General features: G+C 42.2%; 2 protein-coding genes across 6 annotated transcripts in view; both read left to right on the forward strand.

Moving 5' to 3' along the window:
- Window positions 1-509: 509 nt before the first annotated feature.
- scn4bb (sodium channel, voltage-gated, type IV, beta b) lies at window positions 510-16,955 on the forward strand (the record flags this gene model as incomplete). Of its 5 annotated transcripts, none has more annotated exons than XM_084373515.1 (8): window positions 510-672; window positions 1,195-1,258; window positions 3,108-3,242; window positions 3,506-3,809; window positions 9,574-9,737; window positions 9,840-10,059; window positions 11,489-11,618; window positions 11,741-16,955. In XM_084373515.1, exons 4-8 carry the CDS (start codon window positions 3,725-3,727, stop codon window positions 11,835-11,837), a joined length of 696 nt encoding a protein of 231 aa, XP_084229641.1. In that variant the 5' UTR covers window positions 510-672; window positions 1,195-1,258; window positions 3,108-3,242; window positions 3,506-3,724. The 5 variants fall into 5 exon arrangements, with proteins under 5 accessions (XP_084229641.1, XP_084229638.1, XP_084229639.1 ...); XM_084373512.1 differs by having other exon boundaries at window positions 3,518-3,809; XM_084373513.1 differs by having other exon boundaries at window positions 510-1,258; window positions 3,518-3,809.
- A 3,419-nt stretch (window positions 16,956-20,374) lies between these two features.
- LOC311269491 (cell adhesion molecule DSCAML1-like) overlaps window positions 20,375-22,768 on the forward strand; it is a gene marked incomplete at its 5' end in the record, with an annotated part of 56,941 nt that continues 54,547 nt past the window's right edge. Inside the window, 2 exon segments of the mRNA XM_084373658.1 lie at window positions 20,375-20,452; window positions 20,454-20,562. Of these exon segments, the coding sequence (XP_084229784.1) occupies window positions 20,375-20,452; window positions 20,454-20,562 (187 nt within the window).

The following is a 22,768-nucleotide window of genomic DNA, read 5'->3' on the forward strand; positions in this document are numbered from 1 at the left end:
TAAGGGTTTAGGTTTTTTTTGCCCTCACGCACATTGTTAAGTTTTGTGTGGGATCTGTTAACCCACAGAGGGGGGATTATATTGAGGCCTGACTAGATGATCAGTATTGACCTTTTGAATGAATGGGTTATTCTGCCTTGGAGTCCGAGATGAACAGAAGATTGGGAAATACGACTGACATCAGACTTAATAAGCACACACACACACACATTACTACATAGAACTGCCAGAACTTTCCAAAACAGTGCAAAACAGGAAGTCGACGCTCCAAATCAGCACATCAATGAGGATGAACACACACGCATGCACGAGCAAAACACGCACACCCGCACACAAGTTCTGGAATGATGACGGGAAGTTACATGAAATACCACGAAAGATCTGGAACAATGAGACGGGTCATTGAGACATTTTGGTGGTGGTCCTCACTACACAAGTGTGATTGTGCAAGCAGATTTTGAGACATATAAAGGCTTGGTCAGTCCAGGAATAAACGAGAACCCACTTTCTACAAACCTTGCGTCTGTGTCGTACTTTCTGAGAGTTTCGGCTTCAACATATACACTTGCTGTATACATCCTCTACAACAATGCTCTGTAATATTGACTGACGACGGGAGCTGGAGGGGAAATGTACTTTACTCCATGAACGTTACAGAGAGGAAAGTCTCTGGTGAGTAGGCTATTGTATTCACAAAGGCTTGTCCTGATTTAACCACACAGACAAGTACTGTTGCAGCGGTGTTTTTATGCTTTACATTTAGCTGAAGAACATGTTTCTGTACCTCCACTTGAATGCAGTGATTTTACTTGTAATTGAGCTATTTTTACAGTGTTGTACTGGTCCCGTGTTGTAAGTGAAAGGTCCGAGCTTCTTCCCACACTGACTTTCTGTTTTCATTGTGTGAGCACTAGTATTGCTCGAACTCATTAATGTACAGTCAGATGTGAGATGTGTGTCCTTGTCTCTTTCCTTTGGAGCAGCACACATTTTGCTGCAGTAACAGCAAATGAACCATCTGTGCTTTTACAATCTGAGGCTGCTTAAATCATCTTGAACCATAATCATAAATATCCGTACAGTACACACCATGTGTGAATGTGACTGTTCCCTGTGCAGTCCTGCACAGGTCCTGCAGCAGCAGCCGGCCTTTCTGCAGCAATCTGCTGTTGTGTTTTTTTCTTCTTATTGCAGTTCTGGAAGAGTTCCCACTACTGCTGCATTGATACTCCAGTGGAGGGGCCTGGAGAGGAGAGCGGTGAGCCCGCAGCCCGGCCACATTATCTCTCACTTAGAGCTCCACACCCGTCAAAACCACCCTGTGCTCCGCCTCACACCACACTTCACCTGCCTCATTATGGAGCCCTGAACCTCATTAGTGTTTGTAATCCTTTGACTAACAGGTTACAGTCTGAGGCTGTTTAATCCAAGACAGGATGGATTAACTTTGTTCACTCAACACCCTGCATCAAACATTAGACTTTAATTTGGATATTGCGATGTGCCTGTATTATATATACAATATATATTTATTGACTGCAAAAGACATCTGAATTAGACATATTTCACATTATATTGCACGTGACAGGCACTATAAACTTTAAATGAGCTACTCAAGAAAAAGATGCATTCCTGCAGTGTCTGCATATGTACGTAATAACCCACTGCATTAATAATGGATCACTGTGTTAAGTACTTGCCAAGTAAGTAAAGTGCACTAAACACTTATGAGGCACATACCTGCATCCGTCTTTTTGTGAATTAAAGTCACAGTCCTGTAAGGTCGCAAACATTACCTTACCTTCTTCTCCTGGAAAATAAATACCAGTTCTGTAAGCAGAGAAAACACAAGCAGGAGGAGGTGAAGTCCAAAATGGATGTGCAGCTGTCCTCTTGTCCTCTGCCTGTGCAACTGTACCTTACCTCAGATGGCACGCTCTGTCACATGATCTCAGTTGCATCCTCGTTAGCACTCACAGTCCTCCTTTGCTCCAATTAACCTCTTACCAACCGCATTTCTCTACCAATAAGCCGGTATTGCTGCGCAGTCACCTTCTATTTACAGTAATGCTCCGTGAAACGGTGTTTAATGGATGGAGTTTGAGAGGCACATCGTCTTAATGCAACATTAGTCGGATCCAGAATTGACTAATCAAATCTGAAAACTGACCTATGCGCTTCCTGCAGTGAATAGTGCAGACACATGATATTGGTCCGATGGTGTTGACTGATGTGTTAATACATTTATGGGAAGGGAGAGGTGCGGCCCTGTTGTGAAAAATGACTGCACACGCCGCCTCGAATGAGAGTAATGAACTCCTCATGATATACAAGATGGTTTGACCTTCTGAGACATTGAATGGGACACACATGCACACAATGCGGGTGGCCGTGGATGTTGGGGCAATGTGAGTCCTGGCAGGAGGAAAGGAGGAGAGGAAAGAGAAAATAAAAGAAGGTAAAAGCTTTCAAAGTCACATTGCAGTTAAAAAAAAACTGACATTTTAACAGCCACTGCACTGTTTTCCCTTCCCTACTTCTGTGATTCTTGATCCCTGGATGGTGACGTTATCAGTGACAGGACACGTCTCTTTATGAATGGAGCATTCTGATATGGGACTGTGCGTCTGGCCCGGCTCTGGGGCTGCATTACACAACCTCCTCCTCCTCAACCTGCACTGCAGAACTTTTCTCTGATCTTCACAAACACTCTGACAAAAGTGCCTGAGTCTGCATACACGCCCCGAGTCAGGAGATGGGGAGGGAGGCTGAGGGAGGGGGGCAGGGAGAGGAGGAGTGAATGGGGGGTGATGGGAAAGGGAACAAGAGGGATACGGCAGCAGGTGAGGGAGGGGAGAGGGAGAGAGGGAGAGGGAGAGAGAGAGAGAGAGAGGGAGAGATGGCATGCAGCCAAACGGAGAGGACGGGGAAAAGTTGTGAGGTAGCCAGAGGGACGGGCAGGGAGAAGCTTCACTGGGGGCTTTGCTGAGGAGGAATGAGAGCCTCTCCTCCTGTCCGTCTGTCTCTCTGCGTCCCTGTCTGTCTCCCCCTCTCCTCTCTAATTGTCTCTCATCCCGGCTGCCGCTGCAATGTGGCTGTCTCTGCAGTGAAAGTGCTGGCTGGCGGATTCTCCTTGAGTGAACCCTGACTGTGCGCAGTGAGCGTTGGCCGCTCCGCCGCTGTCCTGTCCACACTGACTCAGCTGTGCCGGCCTGTGAGTGAACAGCAGCTGCAGAGAGCAGGTAGGCATGACAAAACTTGAACTGTGCTCAGCATCGTGTAATGTCTTTTTCCTTCAGCTTTAGCTCTGAAACATTCAGACAGAGAGATATAGCGTGTGTGTGAGGACACATGCATGCAGAAAACATGCAATCTGTGCAAACATGTAACTTTTTGCTGCACTGCCTGTGCTTTTATAGTGACTCACTGTCCCTATTTTATTATTAGGATTGATTCACTTTTCCCTCCTTCTCTGTGCTTCCTCTGCCCTCTGTCTAACCTACAGTCTCGTCCACAGGAGTGCTGGCAGGCAGGCTCACCACCCCCTGGGACCACTGTAGGTGCAACATTGGGACGTGCCTCGTTCTGGGGTCCAGACATCCGGCTTCCACATTTAATCCAGCGTAGCAGAGAGGCCGAGTTGTGCTAAAGGATTTTCTACCAGCCATCCCAAGCCTGGGCTGGATCCTGTAGCAGCGTCTGTTTTGGAGCACAGCTGGCTGCGATGGAGGTCCAGTGGGTTGGGGTTGAACCCCCGAGGCTGGGCCCTCCACACACAGTCGTCGGCCTGATATTCTCCTTACTGCTCGGTAACGTCTATATTTCACTTTACGTCATCTCCCTTTGGCCCATGTGCACACTTCCTACCCATCTCTCTTTTTTGAAAACTTCGTATTTGGTTTTTTTTCCTCTTACTCCTTGGGCTTGTGCCAATATCAGCATGTTTTTGTGCGGTGATGCAGAGCAGTGATGCTATGGCTTTTCAAGATCTGACATTGACCTTCATCTGCTTCTGACCTGGGTGCTGCAATTACATTTATGTTGTCGGTACACACGGTTTAGAAGAAGGGTTTTGCTTTAGTGACAAGACGAGTTTGTGTTTCATCAGATGAGCAAATTGTGCCGCTGGTTCTGCCTGAAAGGAAACACAGAAAGGACAATGACGATGAAAAAAATGTGGTAGTTTGGAATAAAGTCTTTGGCTGCCAGATTTTAAAATGTTGCTACAATTAAACAGCTTGGTGTTATCTGTGACCCAGAGTGGTTTGGATTAGGATTGTATGTCCACAAAAGGAAATGTCAGCAAAATAGAGTGGCCCATCTACTGGAAAAGCTGTGTCAGACTATAAGCACTTTAGATGAGGCCCTGTCATTCACAGTGTATCGTGCAGGACAGCATGTGTATCTGCAGTACTACAGCAGCAGGGTCACCCAGACGATTATTTTAATTAATTTCATCCGTCGATAATTTTCTCGGTTTTGCCCAGGATGACGATGATGACCCAAGTCGTAGAGGAGTAAAGAAACCTGAAAATATTCACATGTAAGAAGCTGGAATCAGATAAATTTGAGTTTGTTGTCTTAAAACAATGCTCAAACTGATTCAATGATTATCAAAATAGGTTGCGGTTAATTTAATAGCTAATAATTCATTGATTAATCGTTGCAGCTCTCGTCCGGTAAACCATCAAATTCTCAACAATGATTGATTACTTTTGCAGTGGTTTTTCAGTAACGGGTATCCCAATCTGACATTGCTTTCAGTAGATTCAAAATCAGATCTGAGGCTGACGGAGGCGGTAGCCTCTTATTATCTGGGTTGTGGTGTATCAGGTGTGGATAATGTATTCTGTATGCCTGAACAGACATCTCCATCAGAGTGTTTCCTTAACTTCGTTAAAGAAATGCACCTGAAAACTCCTCCCATTAGAATCAAATTTCAGCCACAGCTGACAGTTTTCCATCCTGTAATTAACAATCAGTTCATTTTGAGTCAAACACAGCTGTCACTATTGTTCCTACATTCATTGCTAACACTTTACACTATATGAGCACCAGTGGAGCTATAGTGCAGCAAACACGTATTAAAGAGTTGAACCTTCATGAGACTAGGCTCTAAAACTACCTTCAAACAGTCACAGTCTAGTAAAGTTAATTGGTTATTAATTCTTCTGAATCAGTTTTAAATATTCATGATTTCTCTCTCCCTCCATTTACACACATGAACAGATTTGTCAGTGGATCTGTGTTGCCAGGTAAACGCTTTAATATTGTTATTTCAGGACCAGAATGGCTGTTTCTTGCTCACAGGTGTTGTCTTTATTTAGACTGAAGAAGAAACATGTCTGGTACACACAACAAACACTGCATGGTACACTAGCAGGTGCAGGATGCCAAGTAACACAGAGAACGATGCTACAGCAGCCGCAAAGAATCTTAGCATCATCATTTATTTGGGTTTTATTTATTTCCGTGTAAACATTTTTATTGAGAGGGGAATCTATATGCACAAGTTATTCTGTAAATAGCATTAGACTCTGTTTGTTATCTTGTCCAAAGGGTGGATGATGATGGTTGCCAGATGCCAGGCATTAAATAAGTTCACTGGATCACTTATAATATATCTAATCCTCTCCACCTCAACAGTGTTGACAAGGTCATTAAAGGGGCACTGTGTAGTTTTGGAAAAGAAAATCAAATTTAGAATTTTAATATTTACAATATTAATGAGGTATTTTATTAGTTTGTTTAGGCATTAAAAAATCAATCAATGAAGGTATTTCTCCCAAAACTACATAGTGTATCTTTAAGCCACATTTAACAGGCTGGTTAGTTTGTGTAAACATGTACAATGATGGGAAATCAGGCTCAGATGTATTAAAGCTATTCATGGAAACAGTGAGATAGCGACTGTAAGTGCACTAAAGGAGGTTTCAAATTCGCTACTTAGTCTAAGAAGTAAACAAAATTAGCTCAAAAAACATCAAGAAAGAAGATATTTTTACACATATTTTGCTTTCTAAACAGAAAAATACCACGGTGCACCCTCTTAATTCAAGTTTCTCTCTTGAACCGAACTAAGGCAAGCTTAATTGCCTCGTTAACTCCTCCTAAAACACACTTCATCAAACCACACCATCAACAAATTAAACTTACCAAAGCCTTCTTGATTTGTCTTTTCACAATCACCTCTGGTTTGGTCGAAATAAATCCTCAAGTCACAGAGTAAGATGTGAATTATTCCAGCTCTACACGCTGTTTTTCTCCCACTGCTGATGGCCGACTCTCTCTCACTCCTCTGCTGCTTCATGCCTCGTCCTGTCCCTGCAGCATGCCATGTCTTCTTACCCCCGGAGTCATAAGTCCTGATTGGAGCTGCTGTAAATAGCCTCTAGACTGTATCTCCTGAGGTTGTGGTGCGTGCTGACTCCTGTCAGCTATCAGGGCCACTTAGCTCCTCAGAGCTACATGCTAACGTCTGCTAGTTGCTACGGCAAAGAGTGTAATAAGCAACAGTAAGCAGTTTTGCTGGCCCCTATAGATTTGAAGATACTTTCAAATTCTGGCTATTTCTTACAAATTACTCCTTTAAGAGACATCTTGTGTTGTTTTACGACATTCCCACCATCGAAACTGCAGCGGCTCTGCAGTATGTCTCCTCTCACCCCTTTGAATTAGACTAATTCTTGTCCTGTCTTAACCTAAAATGTAAAAAATCACAGTTTTAAAACCAAAAAAGAAATCTGCTGGATATATCAGCTTTTATTAGCTCACTGCAGATATACTGTGTCTGTCTTGGTGTAAACGTCAGCTGATAAGTATCAAGAAATTGCAGTAGGCCTACCGAACTAAGAGCGCACTGACAAGTTTATATTATGTATATATGTTTTTAAAGCATTATTATCGTATTTTACTACTATTAAACTACCAAGTTTAGCATTTCAGTTGGAGACTCAGGCTATATATATGTTTTGTTGTGTGGATATACTACATATTTTTAAAAGGGATGTGGAGAGCATATTTTGTATTCATCAAATAAACTCTTGTCCTAAGGTTGACATATATAGGCTGGAAACTGGAGCATCACTGTCCTACTTTTATTCGAAACGTTATCTTTCAAAACAAAACTGTAATTGGAAACCTGAATAAGAAATTCAGAAAAGAAACGATGGGCGGTAAACTACAGATTTAAGGGAGAGTGATATTTGAATGTTGTCGTAGACTTTATCATGTTACACTTGTTTTGTTCTTCAGTAACTGCAGCAAAAACAAACAGGGACGCCCTAAAAACAACAACAACAGGGTCATCTTATGGAAAACAAAGTCGTGAGGAGACACAGAGGGATGAAAAGGGAATATTGCAAAAATATTTTAAATGTTATTCAAAAAAAGGCCCGAGTGACACTAAAAATGTGAATGAGACAGGACCCCTCCTGCAGTTGCTCTCTCCTCACTGTTTCTATTACCTTTTCTGCAAGCTCACTGTGCTGCATTGGACCAGCTGAGGAAAAGATTGGAGGGAGTGAGTTTGCGAGATAGCAAGAGTGAGAAGAGAATGAATCAATAACATCCCCACATACTGTATGCCCTCCTTTGCTGTGTGAAGCCCTATCTGTTTGGTCTTAGTCCTATTTGCTGCAGTGGTGCATGTCAGATGTTGACCTTGACCATGTTATGAGCAAAGTGTAACACTTTGTCCGTGAGACAGAGGGCAGATATCACAGCAACATTGAAAGTTGTCAGTGTCGAAAATGTTGCAGCTGCAGCAATGGATCATATGCAGGTGTGTCAGTGTGATATTTTCTCTCTATAACCTCTGCATCTGTGCACTGGTTCTGCGCCTCGTGAGCATGTAGTTTACACCTCACACACTAGATGGAAGCATTACGCACAAGGCGCTTTAATGGTGTTAAACAGGAAGAGGACAGGCCAACAGTACAGTCTGTCATTGATCTGCTTTTCTCTTTTCTACCTGTGACCTTGACACATGTCTGATCACAAAACTGAGCAGCCAGATGAGAAGGCTGAATACCTGCTCCGCCTGAAAAAAGAGGAGGAGGAAAACAATAAAAAAAGATGTGCCAGTTTTACTGACCCGTCTGCGTCTTCGATTGCTGGAAGTAAGATTGAATCACTGCAACTTCCTGATGCTGTCTGACTGAGGTCCCCGGTGTACAGTTACACGTTTCACATGGGCGCAGCAGATTTCATCCTCTTATTCACAGTAATGTCACAGCAAGGACTTTCTGGTGTCATGTTACTGAGGGTTGGACTAGTCAGGTGGCAGTAATAGACATATAATGTACATATGTAATAATGTGCTCTTAAAGGTACAATATGTAAGAATTGAAAAGCATGAAAACCTCCCCACGGTGGTCCAAAGCTCCTGTGCTATTGGTGTAAACAACAGCAAAACTCAGTCTGGACCACTAGCTGCACCGCTAACTGAGATAACTAGCTAATGGCAGCTACAGTTAGCAGCAGTTAATGGTAACTCGGTTGATATGCTGTGTATTTGTACATATTGTTCCTTTAAAATTGTAGAAGTTGAACTTACATATAAACACTTACATACGAGTGTGTTTGATATGTAGTGTATGTTCACTAAATTGTTTAAAAGTATTTAATATTTGGGGGATTTGATTAGGTAATCTTTGTCAAAGTACAGAACCAGACAGCATGTGCACTGAAGTGTTTTTAGTCTTGTATTCCAGCTTTCTGGGGTTTATGAGGCAAATTTGCTGTCACCATCCATGAACTTGTACTCTTTGTCATTGTTCACTTGTTTTGTGAGTCCAAGGAGCTTGTGCACAAAGTCTGAAGCTTTAAATTACCTCCACCAAAGAGGTTACGTTTTCACCCGTGTCCGTTTGTTTGTTGGTTGGTTACACAAAAAACCACTGAATGGATTAGCATGACACCTGGATGGAGGGTCTTGGCCCAAAATAGACTTGACTTTTGGTGTTGATCCGGATAAATGGATGGATCCAATTTTTTTCTTCTCATTTACTTTTACATTGCGTTTTTCAACATTTTTGTTAAATTCCCAGTGGATATTGCATGGATCTTGACAAAAACATCAGGCATATTTAGGTGGCTGATATCTATGAGTGAATAATGAAGGGGACTGTTGGGCCTTGGCAGAGGTGTGCGCTCTACTGAGTGCTATTCTAGTTTGGAGTGATTTCAAGTGCAGATAGTTGATATTGTGTAGAGCATTGTCAATGTCTTATGTAGAAGGTCTCTCACAGAAAGAAAGAAATCGGTAGTCAATCACTCTACCAGCACAAAACTTAAAGACTTAGGTTACAGGATTTATTCAACCATGACACTCATATTTACAGGTTAGCTGTTTTAAGTCTTTATGCTAAACTAAGCTATCTGGCCGCTGCCTGTAGATGTATATTTAACAAACGGATATGTGTGAGTGAGAGAGTTGTACTGAACCGTACTTACCGTTTGCAAGAAAACACATAAGCGAATTCTCCTAAATATTGAACTGTTGCCTTAAAGCAGACTTACATTGTTGCTGCTGCACTGTAAAACTAATTCTTGTTGTGTTTTCTTTCTCAGGCATGTGGTCTTCTCAGGCCCTTGAGATGTCTGTAGGGAAGATTCCCTTCCTAGAGGCAGTGAATGGCAGCACAGTAATGTTGCCTTGCACGTACGCCAGCTGCATCGGCATCAAGAACCTCTATTTCAGCTGGCAGTTCAATGACAACGGCACCATGCAGAAGGTTAGAGCCTTCTGTTCGAGAGAAACATTCACCTTTTGGTAACTCGTAAGTGGTGGTTTTTGGATGGTTGATTGATGATTGATTGCTTGTTGGTCCAATCAGGTGTGTGACTCAGTGATACTGCACGAGGGGGTGGTGCCACATGTGAGTATATATCGGGACCGGGTGGAGTTTGTGGGGAAAAACGATCACAACAACATCTCCATCTTGCTGTGGAACATCACCTTCGAGGACGGAGGCTACTACACTTGTTTTGGACGCAACCCCAAAGAGAAGGGCAGGAACCACAGTGCCGTCTTCCACCTCATTGTGGTGGACGAGTGTGAGTGGTCGAAGTCTGTGAGGGAGGGGTCTGATTTATGTTTATTGTCCTTTTATTATACAAATAAATGGGGGCAAAATGGTATTTTTATGATTGTTTAGTTATATACGCAGACATCATTTTTTATAAACTTGCCCAGATGATCATAAACCAACCCATTATTCATATCTTCGCCCCTTTCAGTAACTAAAATGAGCCCAATTGTGTGGAAGACACATCACTGTAGATATCACTGGTTTAACTATATGCCCTGACATGCTGTAAATTGGCCAATCACAAATGTGGGACAGCTCATTGGGGCCTCATGCCCCCATACTGTGCATACCGAATTGAAAATAAACTAGAACATGCATTCGTTTATATGTTGAAGATAAAATAAATCAGGCCACATATACACAGACAGTCCTGCTGAAGAAATGCAAAGTCTGCTGGGAAATAAATGTCCCTTGCACAAGAAGGAAAATAAATCCTGGGGTGACAGTAAAAGATCAACTAAATATTTATCTTCATGATTAGTTAGTCTCCATCCTCACTAATCATTTTCTAGTTTTCAAGCATAAGGTGGTTATAATTAGTTATTCTTCATCACTGTAACAATCTTCAGTGCTGTTTTTAGCAAGAAGGAAAGTGTCACTCCATATCTGGCTTGCACATGAACCCTAATAAGTCTTTCCGCAAAATTGGAACATCACAATTTCTGTAGGTCCCCATGAAACAGCTCGCAGTGAGTTATTTGATTCCACATATTTACATGTTTCACGGCCCAGGAACCGCCCATCATCCCACTCTCCCTGTGCAGGAGGTCGGCTATGATTTCGGGGTGGAGGTTAAATTGTAAATGACTACTTGAGTGCCTCGTCTCAGTGCCTCCTTCCACTGGCTTTAAGCACACAGCAGATTAAAATAAATAATAAGCAGAAAATGCTGAATTACAACACTATAAGTAATTCAAAAGGAATCTATTTTTTGTAATCCAATGGTTACAATAGTAATAACAAAAATTTTCATTCAAATTTTATTCAGAAAATACATGTCAAAGTAACCTAACTCAACCATGCTGACAAGGGAGTAAGAAAATTCACCACATATCACTAAAATGGTTCTGGTAAAGTACAAGCAGTAGCTTTAAAACATCTAAAAGGAACAAATATCACAAGATATTAGCTCCCTATTATTTTTCGTACATTTTAAATCAATATTTCGGTGTCAGGCATTGAGGAGATGGCTGCAGCTGTGGCCAGACTCTAATCTGTTGTCCAGGTACCAACTTGTCTCAATTAAAAGCCTTTTTTTAAACAGCTCAAAAGGCAGCCAGGGCTCTCTGACATGATATATAAATGTCCATTTTTCTGGAACCTCTGCTGTAACTGTTTGTATGTTTCCATCATCATCATCCCTCTGTTGTTGTTGTTGTTGTTGTTGTCTGTAGTGAGGGTGGTGGACAACACGCTGGCCACCATCATAGCCTCATGTGTGGGCGGAGGCATCGCATTGCTAATGGGCTTCATGTTGCTCAAGAACTTCACTCTCTTTGTTCTTATGAAGCTTGAGGAGAAAAAGTGAGTTGTCACGACCACCTGAGTATTGATCAGCAGTGTAAACATCTCTAACTGCTGAAATGAAGCAATTCTTTGAGCTGCTGTGATTTAACTTGAACTTCTTCTTCTTTTTCCCACTGCAGTAAGGAGTGCCTTGTAACTTCATCAGGGATCGACAACACAGAAAATGGCCTCTCAGGATCCAAAGCTGATTCAAAACCGACACCAAAAAAGAAATGAGAAAGCGCATGTATATATAACCTTATGAGTACTCACATTTATGTACCTACTTTGCATATATTTGTATATGCACATGTGTTTGCGCACATGCAAATTCATTATATTCAAGTTGGGATCTTAAAGCTCTGCCTGGCTGTGGCCTTTAAAGGGAAACATACACACGTGGACTCAGTGATACCACATGTGCATGAGTAGTAACTGCAGATGATATACAACTCAATTGTTATTTAAAATGTGCACACAATTAGTTAACATCTGACGTGCAATTTGACCTACCAGAGACACTTAAGCTTGATTTATTCAGGATTAACACTTACTTCATGTACATTTACTTCCCCACTTCACACCAGGTTTTCCATACAGCCCATCAGTTGACTCATTACCTGAAAAACATATTTAAGTGTTATCTTTGTTTTGTGTGTGTGTGTGTGTGTGTGTGTGTGTGTGTTTAGAGGAGCAAGCCAAAGGGAGCCACATCTGTGTCATTTGACAAGGAAACCTAGTGTACACTTTAACTTCATGAAGATGGGCTGATGGTTCACAGAGCCTGGATATCAAGCCACAGTAGGGATGAAAAGTATAGGTTATACAACAGGGTGGAAGAAGGCACCTACGAGGCTCTGTATGATTTGAACATGATGGTGTTAAGGGGGCGATGAACTAATGAACCCAAGGGAGCCAGATAATCAGTTAAGTTTTGTTTATCACAAAACTGGGAGATGATGGGGCAGAGGGAAACGGATCCAGGGAGGGTTTTGAGGTTGCTTGACTGAAGTTGGGTCCCAGGCAGAGTGGCAAGAACAGTGAACGAGCGGCAGGCTTGACAGGTGAGGAGGATAAGGCAGGGCCAGAGTCAGGGAAGGCAGGGCTAGGAGCTGGCAAAGCATTGAATAGCAAAATATATTGAACGTGGCTGCACTGGCAGGGTGGAGATCGCTGAGCAGAGTATTTGAGGAAGTCTTTGTTATGGTGATGAGGTGCAGCTGGTGACGCCTCCCTGACTCCGGCACACCTGCAACGGATAATGTGCTCGGAGAAGATGCAACAGGTCATTTTTATCATTCCCGGTGGCGAAGTCATCATCTGATTCTGATTCACTGAACAAGTCCACTGAATTTTAACCTGTCCTCCAACATTGTTTTCTCTGATTTTGTTTAAGTACTTTGATTCTTAGATTATGCTTTAAATACACCATGGAGCACCAAAGAAGGTACACTAATGCATTTTAAGAAAGACTGCCATGTAGACACGCATGCTAATTTCTGATCAGTAAGCTAAGAGTCTCTGGTGGATGGTTTTCTTTTTAAAATCATGAGATAGAAACCAAATTAAGTGCGCATATTACTAACTTACGGGGATGCTTGTGTGAATTTGTGTGTACAGTTGATCAAACTGTGTGTGGGTTAATCAAAACAGTTGTATATCACTTCTGCAACATTGTGCACTGTTTAAAGTGCTTTGTAAAGCCATGTTATATGAATAAATGTCTGTGGCCACAGCCAGAGCAGATACACATTTGAAACTTTGACTGTTTTTCATCTAAAGTTAGAGCAAAAATACTTTTTTATTTAAGTGCTCGAGACAGGGAATAATGCAATGTAGCTACAGCTGGGCTGAATCCCTCTTTAACATACAGCAAATTCAGAGTAGATGTAGTCAAGTCAAGATACAACAGCAGTTCAATCCCACAAATCTGCTGATACATTTGAAGCTACTTCCATTTAACTCCTAGAGTTTGTTGTCTGATTTATTTAAACAATTTAGAAACAATGGGTGATTAAAGTATTAATAACACAAATGTATGGAAGCCCTGAGAGGCGAGAAAATAAATTCTGGCGGTCCATTCTCTAAATTTGATATGAATTGTTGAATGGGTACAAAAAAGGTACACTAGTTACGCAGAGCACCGGGAGTATCACCCATATTTGTGTCCCCAGTAACCTCCTCAGAAAACTTGATGAAATCAGAAAACACCGTCTTGTGACCAAAATAAGTGTTACATTAACCAACACTGAGAAAAATGAACATGGAAAAACAAAATGTTCAAAAACTTTTTGCCAGGATGATTAAAAGATATCTTTTAAAAAAAAAATCCCAACTGTTTCAGAGAGGAATAAAAAGATTAAAGATCTTTGAGAGATTATCCTGTCAAAACCTTGTAGGGGATTACCTGAATTTGTATTTCTTACCTGCCTCTCAGGGCCTCCGTACTAATGGTATCGACAGAATATTGTGGGATTCAGCCCAGCTCTTCACCCTCTACCCATCTTTGCTTGATATAAAACACAGGTGCCTGTTAGTGCTTCTATGCTCCTCTGCCAGCGAGGACAACTACATACTGCAAAACAGATGATAAAAATCAGCAAACAGTAATAGTACAACAAGCTTCTGAGCTGAAATGATAGACAATCCCCTGAAACAATCCCCCCACCCCTTTAGAAAATGAATGACCCTCTGATGATGCTGCTTTTAAGACAAATAACCAATGCATTTTAAGCATGTGCAACATGGGCCAGATTTTAGACACAATGCTAGAAAACAGAAAAACATACTTTTTGGAAAAAAACATCTTCTAATATACTAACGCTAGTAGCGTCAGCTCTGAGGTTAAGTGTAAATCCCATTCTATGCCATGCTAATTTCATCGTGCTAACCCTGGCTAAGGCTTAGCACTACTTGGTGATGTTGCCCCGGATACTGTATGCCTGGATTAGACTCAACATATCCACACTGCTTAGTGTCTGCCTCTTCATGGGAACGGCTCGTTTTTCCTGACAAACACATTCAGTCAGTGTTTTCCTTCTTGCTATAAATAATCTTTACCTGCTGCCCTGCAGTGACAAAGATAAACCTGGTTGTCCTGCCCATGCATACAGTAAACAACCCATAGATTCATGGTTTAAATGATCATGGACGGGCTGAGTAGGGGGGCTGTAGTTCAAGTATAACTCTTCTCAAGCAGGAAATAAGTGATGCTCTCAGTGGAGCCCAGTGACTGTGCCAAACAGGGATGACTCCAGCTGAGCATCACATTAGGAGATGAATGTATCTGTATCAACTGCATTACAATATACATCTGTTTCACATCTAAGACGCTGAATGTCTGGCTTTAAAAAGAAATACCTCTGGAGAGTGGGACAGATGTGTGGATAACACTGTGTCAGGTCAGATATAAACGTACCTCCCAAGTCACAACAGGTGTTGACTGATCGTACTGTACGGTAACGTGTGAATGTCCGGCTGTTTCTGAAACTCACTGTTACGTTAATAATAATGTGCCTCCACATTAAAGTGACTCCAGTCTTTAGTCACTGGCTTGAAGCAATATAACAAATGGGGTGTGTTGGGCAAGATGTATATTTTTGTTGTATGTATAATCCAAACCAGTGTCGGTTTGTCACATTGATCATCCGAGTGAGATGAGAAGAAACCAAACAGCCCGCATGAGGAAATAGCCAGGTGATTCTTCAAGGTCTCATGTAATGTGAAGTAGTGGAACAGCGCAAGATGGCAAGATATCGATCTTAAAGAAGTAGTTTGTCATTTTGGGAAATTTGCTTATTTGCTTTCTTGCCAAAGGTTAGATGACAGGGATTGATACCACTCTCATGTCTGTCTGATATATATGAAGGTACAGCCATTAGCTTGTTAGCTTAGCCTAGCGCAAAGATTAGCAACCCTGGTTCCGTACAATTGAAACAAAATCCGCACGCCCACACCTCTAAAGCTGGAGTCTCTGCTGGTTGAAACAAAATATGATCTATTAATTAGTTCACATTAAAGGTGTGGGTAGCAAGCCGCAACCTCTGGGACTGAAAAATTAAGCCAAGTGGGAAAATGCAATTCATCAAATGGCCACTTGAGACTGGCTCTGAAAGCAAGCGAGTGTCATATTAAATATCTAAGAATTGGTCAACTGTGAAACTAATAGTCCAAAAAATGGGGGGCAGCCTATCACAAGAGTAACCACCCACTGCTGTCGACGGCAGCTAGGTGTGCAGCTAGCTCTGCCTGGATCAGGAGATAAGAGCACACTGACTGTCATTATGGCTCTTCAGAAAACTATGGGGACGTGACAGAGACTCTATGGTTGGTAAGAAGATTTATTTTTGTTTATTTTAGGTTAGCTGTTTCCCCCTTGACACCAGTGTTTTTGTGAAGCTAAGCTAAGCTACTTCCAGGCTCCGGGAAAAGGTTATTTTAAGTTAGCAGGTTAGCGGCTCATCTATCTCTAAGCAACAAAGAAAATAAACATGTTTCCCAAAATGTTGAATTATAGGCTAAAGTGTTAATAATGGAAAAAAATAATAATTTGAAGATGAACAGAGAAGCGTAATTGCTGAAAAAGCTGTGATGACGTCATTGCATGGGATCTTTGAAAAGATATTACAGGTACACAAGGTGCAAGACATAGTATGGGTAATATACATTTGTCATATGTGTGTTTACCATATTCTTGTTTGCCTTAAAAGAGAAAATCCACCCTCGAGAAATCAGGTCTAAACTTCTGGTCTGTTGCTGTGACTTTGAAAACATGACGACAGTGTTTTGCAGGATCATATGATGAAATAATTTGATTGCAATAATTTGATTGGCTTCTGTTGTCTTGTTAGACGATGTTGGAAAAAAAATGTGATTTGTTTGAATGTCAGTCTCACTGAATCAATGAATTGAGAAAAACAAGCGTTTGGGTAATGTCGACATTGTGTCAGCGAAGGGCCTTATGATGACAAGCAACTCTATGCAAATCACAACAGGAGTGACAGTGTGTTTGTCACACTGCAGCTTTGAGTTACTGCGACAGTTCAGGTCTGTGAGCAATATAACCGCAGAAGATCAGGTCCTGGATCAGAGAGTTGTGATAATGGGATGCAGGGTGAATGGGGAACATCCAGAGAGGAGCCTTGAGTGGACTGGAGCCCCTGTACTGATCAGACCCTGCAGAGCGTATAGACTCATCGTACTCACTGCTGCTCTCTGCACACCAATATACAGCTGTAATGCTCTGGCTCGCTCTCAAATGATGTCTCCATTTTCAACTCCCTCTCATCTGTGCATATCAGCTCTCGATCTCTTTATTATAGAAACGTGAAATCTAATAAAGTTTTGAATAAAATGCATCCTGTCGTGCTGTTTGTGTGTGAAGGAATGCAACACTTGACGTTTGACAGCAGTGCCTCCTGTTGGGCGGAGGGAGGAAGAACAAGAGGCCACGTTAAAGTGACACTATTTTTCAGGATGAGAAAATGCCCCCTGATGATGTCATCAGGGTTATCGTTCATGAATTTACATGCAGGAAATCAAGTTGCATTATGGGAAGAATAGGATCCAGGGTTTTTGGAGCTTTACTGTACGCTGGTCCTGTATATTACAGGTATATTGCAGAGCTTACAAACTACCCTTTCATATGCAGTAATCAATAAGACCAGATTTATTGTGTTTTCCACCTTTGTTAGTACCTTTTGCGTGCTCAGTCAGTGGCCATGCTGGTGATGGTGATGTATTGAGTGAGATGACAAAGCACAACTCAAGACCACGCAGTAAAAATCTGAATGTCCTTTAATACATGCAAGGGGCTGGTACACCGGCCGGCCGGCCGGCAGAGCAGGTAAACAATCCAAAAAGGGGGAGCAAAAGGATTTTAAAAAACAAACAAACTAGGAATTAGTGCTGGAAGCTTGACACTTGGGACACAGACATACTGGTACAGGGAAAAGGGAGCATACAGACTAAATACACAAGGAAGGTGAGAATGATTAGACGCAGGTGAAACACTTTAGGGCGGGGTGACCAACCACAAGGGCGGGAAGAGAAAGATCTGAAACGACAGGAGAGCTGAGTAACAAAATAAAACAGGAAATGTGACAAATAAAGAAAACATGACCTGAGAAGCAGAGCAAGACATGACACATTGTACAAACTCCTGTTGCATATTAAACTGGACCTACAACAAGTGTAGGACAGCCTGTAGTCCCATGTGTAACTAATAGGTAGCTAATGTTAGCTGGTTAGCCTCACCCTCTGCAGTTTGTGGTTTCTGAGGTGGAGGGTATGCTGGAGTGTTTTGCTTGATAAGCTGTTATGTTGTAATGTCTGTACACTTGGGATGATAATAGATAAATGGCCATTATGTTTCAAAAATATGTTGTTATCTGACTAGTTTGCCATTATAATCGTTGCCACACAGCGTTTTAGCTTTAAGTTAGGTGAGCTTGCTTACATGATGCCATAATAAATCATGAATAGACTGTCATCAGTGTTGTGTAATTAATTATTTTCTTTTACAAATGTATATTTGCTAATGATATGTTAGACTCATGTCAGTGTGTATTTTCAGATACATAAAAACATAAAAACCTTCAAAAATATTATCAAACAATAATTTGGTGGCCCTTCTACAGTAACTCTGAGGACCCTGTTGAAGACCGGCGTGGCATGGAAGTGCAAAACTGGAGAACCCCTTTATGTCTACAACAAGCAGAGAGAAGGTAAGAAGATTACTCCATCGTCTTGTCAATAAATTAACAGCAACAGCACAAAAGCTTAGCCTTCAAGCAAATGAAAGCTTTAACTTTGCCTTTATTTTTTTCCACCGCTCTGATGTTTGAAATGTTAAAGAGCCGGATTGCTCAGAGGTTTGTGATCAATATTATTGGTTTGAATTTTCATGTTAACCCATCACGTTATATGAATTATCTAATAAAATACGTCCCCATGAGCAAAAGTAAAGACGTTTTACAAAAAGGAACATGCAAAGATGTAATCATTTTGGGGGCTGAGGGTGTTTGATTTCATCATTTAATAGGGAGGACTATTGCTTCACATCAGACACAAATGCAATAACATTAAGCATAATAATACAGTTTTTTTTTAGTTTACTATTAGAGCACTTGTCAAAGAAACTAAGTGCTCTACTCACACTGAAATAAAATAGTGGTGAAATAAACAAGAAGAGCAGACTTAAAATCTAAAGTCATAAACAATAAACATCAGAATAATTCAAACCAATCTTAACCTCCTGAAGTTGCTTTGAAAACTACCTCTGCACAGTGCCACAGACCTAATCTCATCTACAAGGTCACACCACACCACGTCACCGTGCAGAAATGTGTGAGTGCGGCCAGCAGATGTCAGCAGTTACCCGCATGTGGAGCCTGCAGCTCCGGTCAGATCAGATCGCAGCGGCCGCTGCAGGCAGCAGCGCCATGCGGGGAGGAGAGAGGCTGCTGCTGACCTGCTGCTCTTCAACTTGTGTAAGTTTAAAGTTAAACCCAACTTTTCAGTGAGTGACCTCTGGCCCACTGGTGTCAAACTCATATGTGTACATTTTTGCCACTTCTGCTTCTTTCCTTGAATTGTCCTGAGGCCGCAGGCGGCGTTCAAGTGTACTTAAATGTGCTGGGCAGGATGGGAAAAACTTTTACTCTCATGAGATTTGACTTGTGATCGAAGTAATGATTGATATAAGATGATGGAAATACAAATGAAATCTTAATAGTTGCATATATATGAACACCAAAAAATACACATGTCCAGTTTGATCTCCACTGTTTGTCTGAAAGGAAAAACCTCAAAACCATCTTGTTCAGTCCACACACTTGCAGCCTCAGCTCTTATTTATCAATCAGCCAAAATGACACTGAAGGAACACAGAGTTCTCGTCCAGATTCAATCATTTTATTGCGTTTCTCCGCTCTTTCTGCGCCTGGAGCTGTTTGCGTCTGGTGCAGCGGAGGACCACTTCTCGGATCCACCTCTGGAATCCACGCGGACCTTAAATATCCCATGAACTGGGAGTGTCCTGCAACTCGCCGTCCTAATTTATGCTTATGCAGGGGGAGCTCATCACATGCGCAACAGAGCGGGGGTGAAGAGGGGAACGGTGATGTGGAAAGTTGCTCGCTGTCCTTAAAGGATACGCTGAAACCTTTCTTTCATAATTGGTCGGATTCACCTGCTGTGTTTTCACCTGCTGTGTTGAAGTGTCATGCCCCACACCCCGCTACTCTCTCCCTGCCTCTCTCTCTCTCCCTCTCTCTCTCCTCCTCCTCCTCCTCTCCATCTGCAGTGCATATCTGTGCGCAAATGTCTACGCACGTTTCATGGCTCCGAAAGACAAAGAAAAACAGTCATTAGTGTGTGGTGTAGCTCCACGTCCCCGTGATTAACACCCGAACTCAGAGGAAAAGACATGAACACATTTTTCTAGAGTCTTCGCAGCAGCCCGAGCGGCTTTTGTAGATCCATATTGCGCAAAGAAACGCGGTCGTCAGGGGCGCACAGGTGGGCGCGCTCTCCAAGGTGCCAACACATCTGTCTGCGCGGCTCCACCGCTCACACAAACTGGCATTTGTTTTTCTTTTTGGACACAACTGGACCAAGATCCACCGCTCAGCTCTCAGCCACCCGCGGCTTCGCTGTGGCCCGTCGTTCTGCGGTGTTTGATTAGTGTAGGGAGGATGGATTTGTATGCACAGTAGTCTTGGGAGGAGAGGAGGGGACATGGGCGGGGCCGAGGCGCCTCTCATTTCCCCTCCATGCTTAGCGGGGCAGCAGGGCTGGAGAGACCTCCGGGGAGCACAGTCGCCAGTCCAGCACGGAGACCCGCCTGGCCAAAAAACCGCGCCTCACACTTGCCAGGATTGCCAAATATTCCTGAAAAATATACCTGCTATTTATGGCATGTGGCTTGTAACTTTACTCCTGCTGTACTCTCTCCAAGAAGGTAAGAGGGGGGAAAAAAAAAAGAAATGCTTGAAATATTTCACACCCTGCACACTGACTGCTGGAGTCCTGCTGGGTTTTTCTTTTTTTTGTTGTTTGTCGGTTTGTTTTTCAAGTTGAATGAAAAGTGATAATCGATCGAAATGCATTGATCTGTGGCTGTGGATGGTGTGTGTGGCTCGTGCTTTGATGTCTCATCGGAAGCCTTGTGATGAGGAATTGATTGGAAACGATTCTTTCAATCAAAATGTATAAAGCAGCTGAACAGGTAGAAATCTGGTGAGAGTGGAGGTGTCAAGTGATTTCTTCTCTTTTCTTTTTTTCCCCTGTGTGTTCAGTGTTTTGTGGTTTTATGCAGCGGCCCGTGATGCCTCCGATGGTGCTGATAGCACGGATTGTTTTCGCATTACCAACTCCAGTTATGAATATGTAAAATGGCTGAATAGGGAGAATGAGGTGCAAATAGAGAGGGAGGGTGAGAGAGGAATGAAAACATGCATCGGCCTGCAATTATATCAATTGTTTGCCAATTTTGGAACAAATCCACTCGAAACGTGTGCGCCCCTGTAAAGTTTGGAGGGGGATTCTTGTGATTTGTGAGATCTTTGTGCGCTCATTGTGCAGCCCTTTTGCTAATTGCAGCTGTTTTCGTGGACTATATTTGGCACGAGCGCTCCATCCCACAGAGATGCTCTGATTTATTATTTCTTTTTCCGGATGAGATGATTTTTAGGGTTTTAATTCTTTTTTTGTGCGTGATGGCAAATTACCATTTTAAAATTGGATGACAAATAAAAAGGCCTCTTTTTTTTCTCTACAACGGCCTCAGTTTAATGGACCTACACCCACATAAAGGCCATAATTAGTGCATTCACATTTGTCCTCCTCATTTAAATCATTTGCTCTCTTCATTTCCTTTTGTTTAATTGCATTTTTAGATATAAATGGAGGTCTATCTGTTTAAATGGATTCATTTCTCTGCCTCGCTCAGTATATGCAGCAAATCCCTGACCCTGTTGCAAAGTTGATCTTCTGCTATTACAGTGCATTATAATAATCCTGAACAAATCTGCGTCGAAAATAACAGAAGTTCAACACTGTCTCCACATGAGAGCTGTTTATGGGCCTTTGTGTAGCCTGCCTGTTTGGAGCCATGTTTACGTGTTGTTTTGTCCTGATTAACAGGAGCACGGGCCCTGGGAAGGTGTAAATGTGTTTCACAAAGTGTTGGATATGGATCGGAAGGGAGGAGGAATATGGCTGTTCTCGATGCGAACGGAGTTGATCAAAATAGGCCATGGGGTTCATTTTCCATTTCCAAGTTGTGGCATGTTGGATCAGCCTGTTTTTTTTTTTAGAAATATCAATTAGCCGCATATGTGCTGCCCGGGTTCGTCCCCACGTTGCGTTTCGCTCTCTTGAATTCAAATATTCGCATTTGATTTAAATCATTTATTCAACTTGAAACATGTGATGTCGGAGCCTCTCCGGAGTCATTTTAATATGCGCAAATTTATTTCGCCAAATGAGAAACTCCAGGGGCGTGGGTGCAGATTATAGACTTGCCCGGTCATGTTCCTCACTAATAGCGCACCTGGACCCCGCGGACGTGATCGCGCGTGTGCCAGCGCGTGCGTCCCGCCTCGTGTTTCTGCGTGTGTGTGTGTGTGTGTGTGTGTGTGTTGTCGGGCGCGCGGAGGAGGGGAAGTGACGGGGACACCCCTCTTGGTCTTGGACACTTTTGGATGCCATTTCTGTGATTTCTGCAGGAGTTGAACCGGAAATTCACTAATTTATTTTATTTACAAGAATTTTTTTTAAATATATGTTGAAAACAAATTTCCACACCACTCGTGATTTAAAAAAAAAATGTTGTTAAATTATGTGAGAGGCTCAGGTTCAGGAGGCAGTCGGGGTGTGAGGGGTAATTAACGGATCTTTTTGGAGGAACATGCTTGAAGGGTAGCCAATTAAAGCACAATGCCTGTAATTTCTTTTCTCAATGATTTAATATATTATATGCAATTAAAAGAGGACTGATGGTGATTTTTAATTGGTGATTTGAAAACAAAAAATGCCTGTTTTCTTCTCTCATTTTAAATCAAATTCACAGGTTTAATTTACTGACAGTCTGGATTAATTAGCAGTGAAGACATCCCTTTTAATCTGCAGGCCTGCTCATGTAGGCCTATTTTGAACCTGAAATT

This window comes from Pagrus pagrus (genome assembly GCF_965226575.1).
Source record: "Pagrus pagrus genome assembly, chromosome: 14".
In the NCBI taxonomy this organism is placed as follows: domain Eukaryota; kingdom Metazoa; phylum Chordata; class Actinopteri; order Spariformes; family Sparidae; genus Pagrus; species Pagrus pagrus.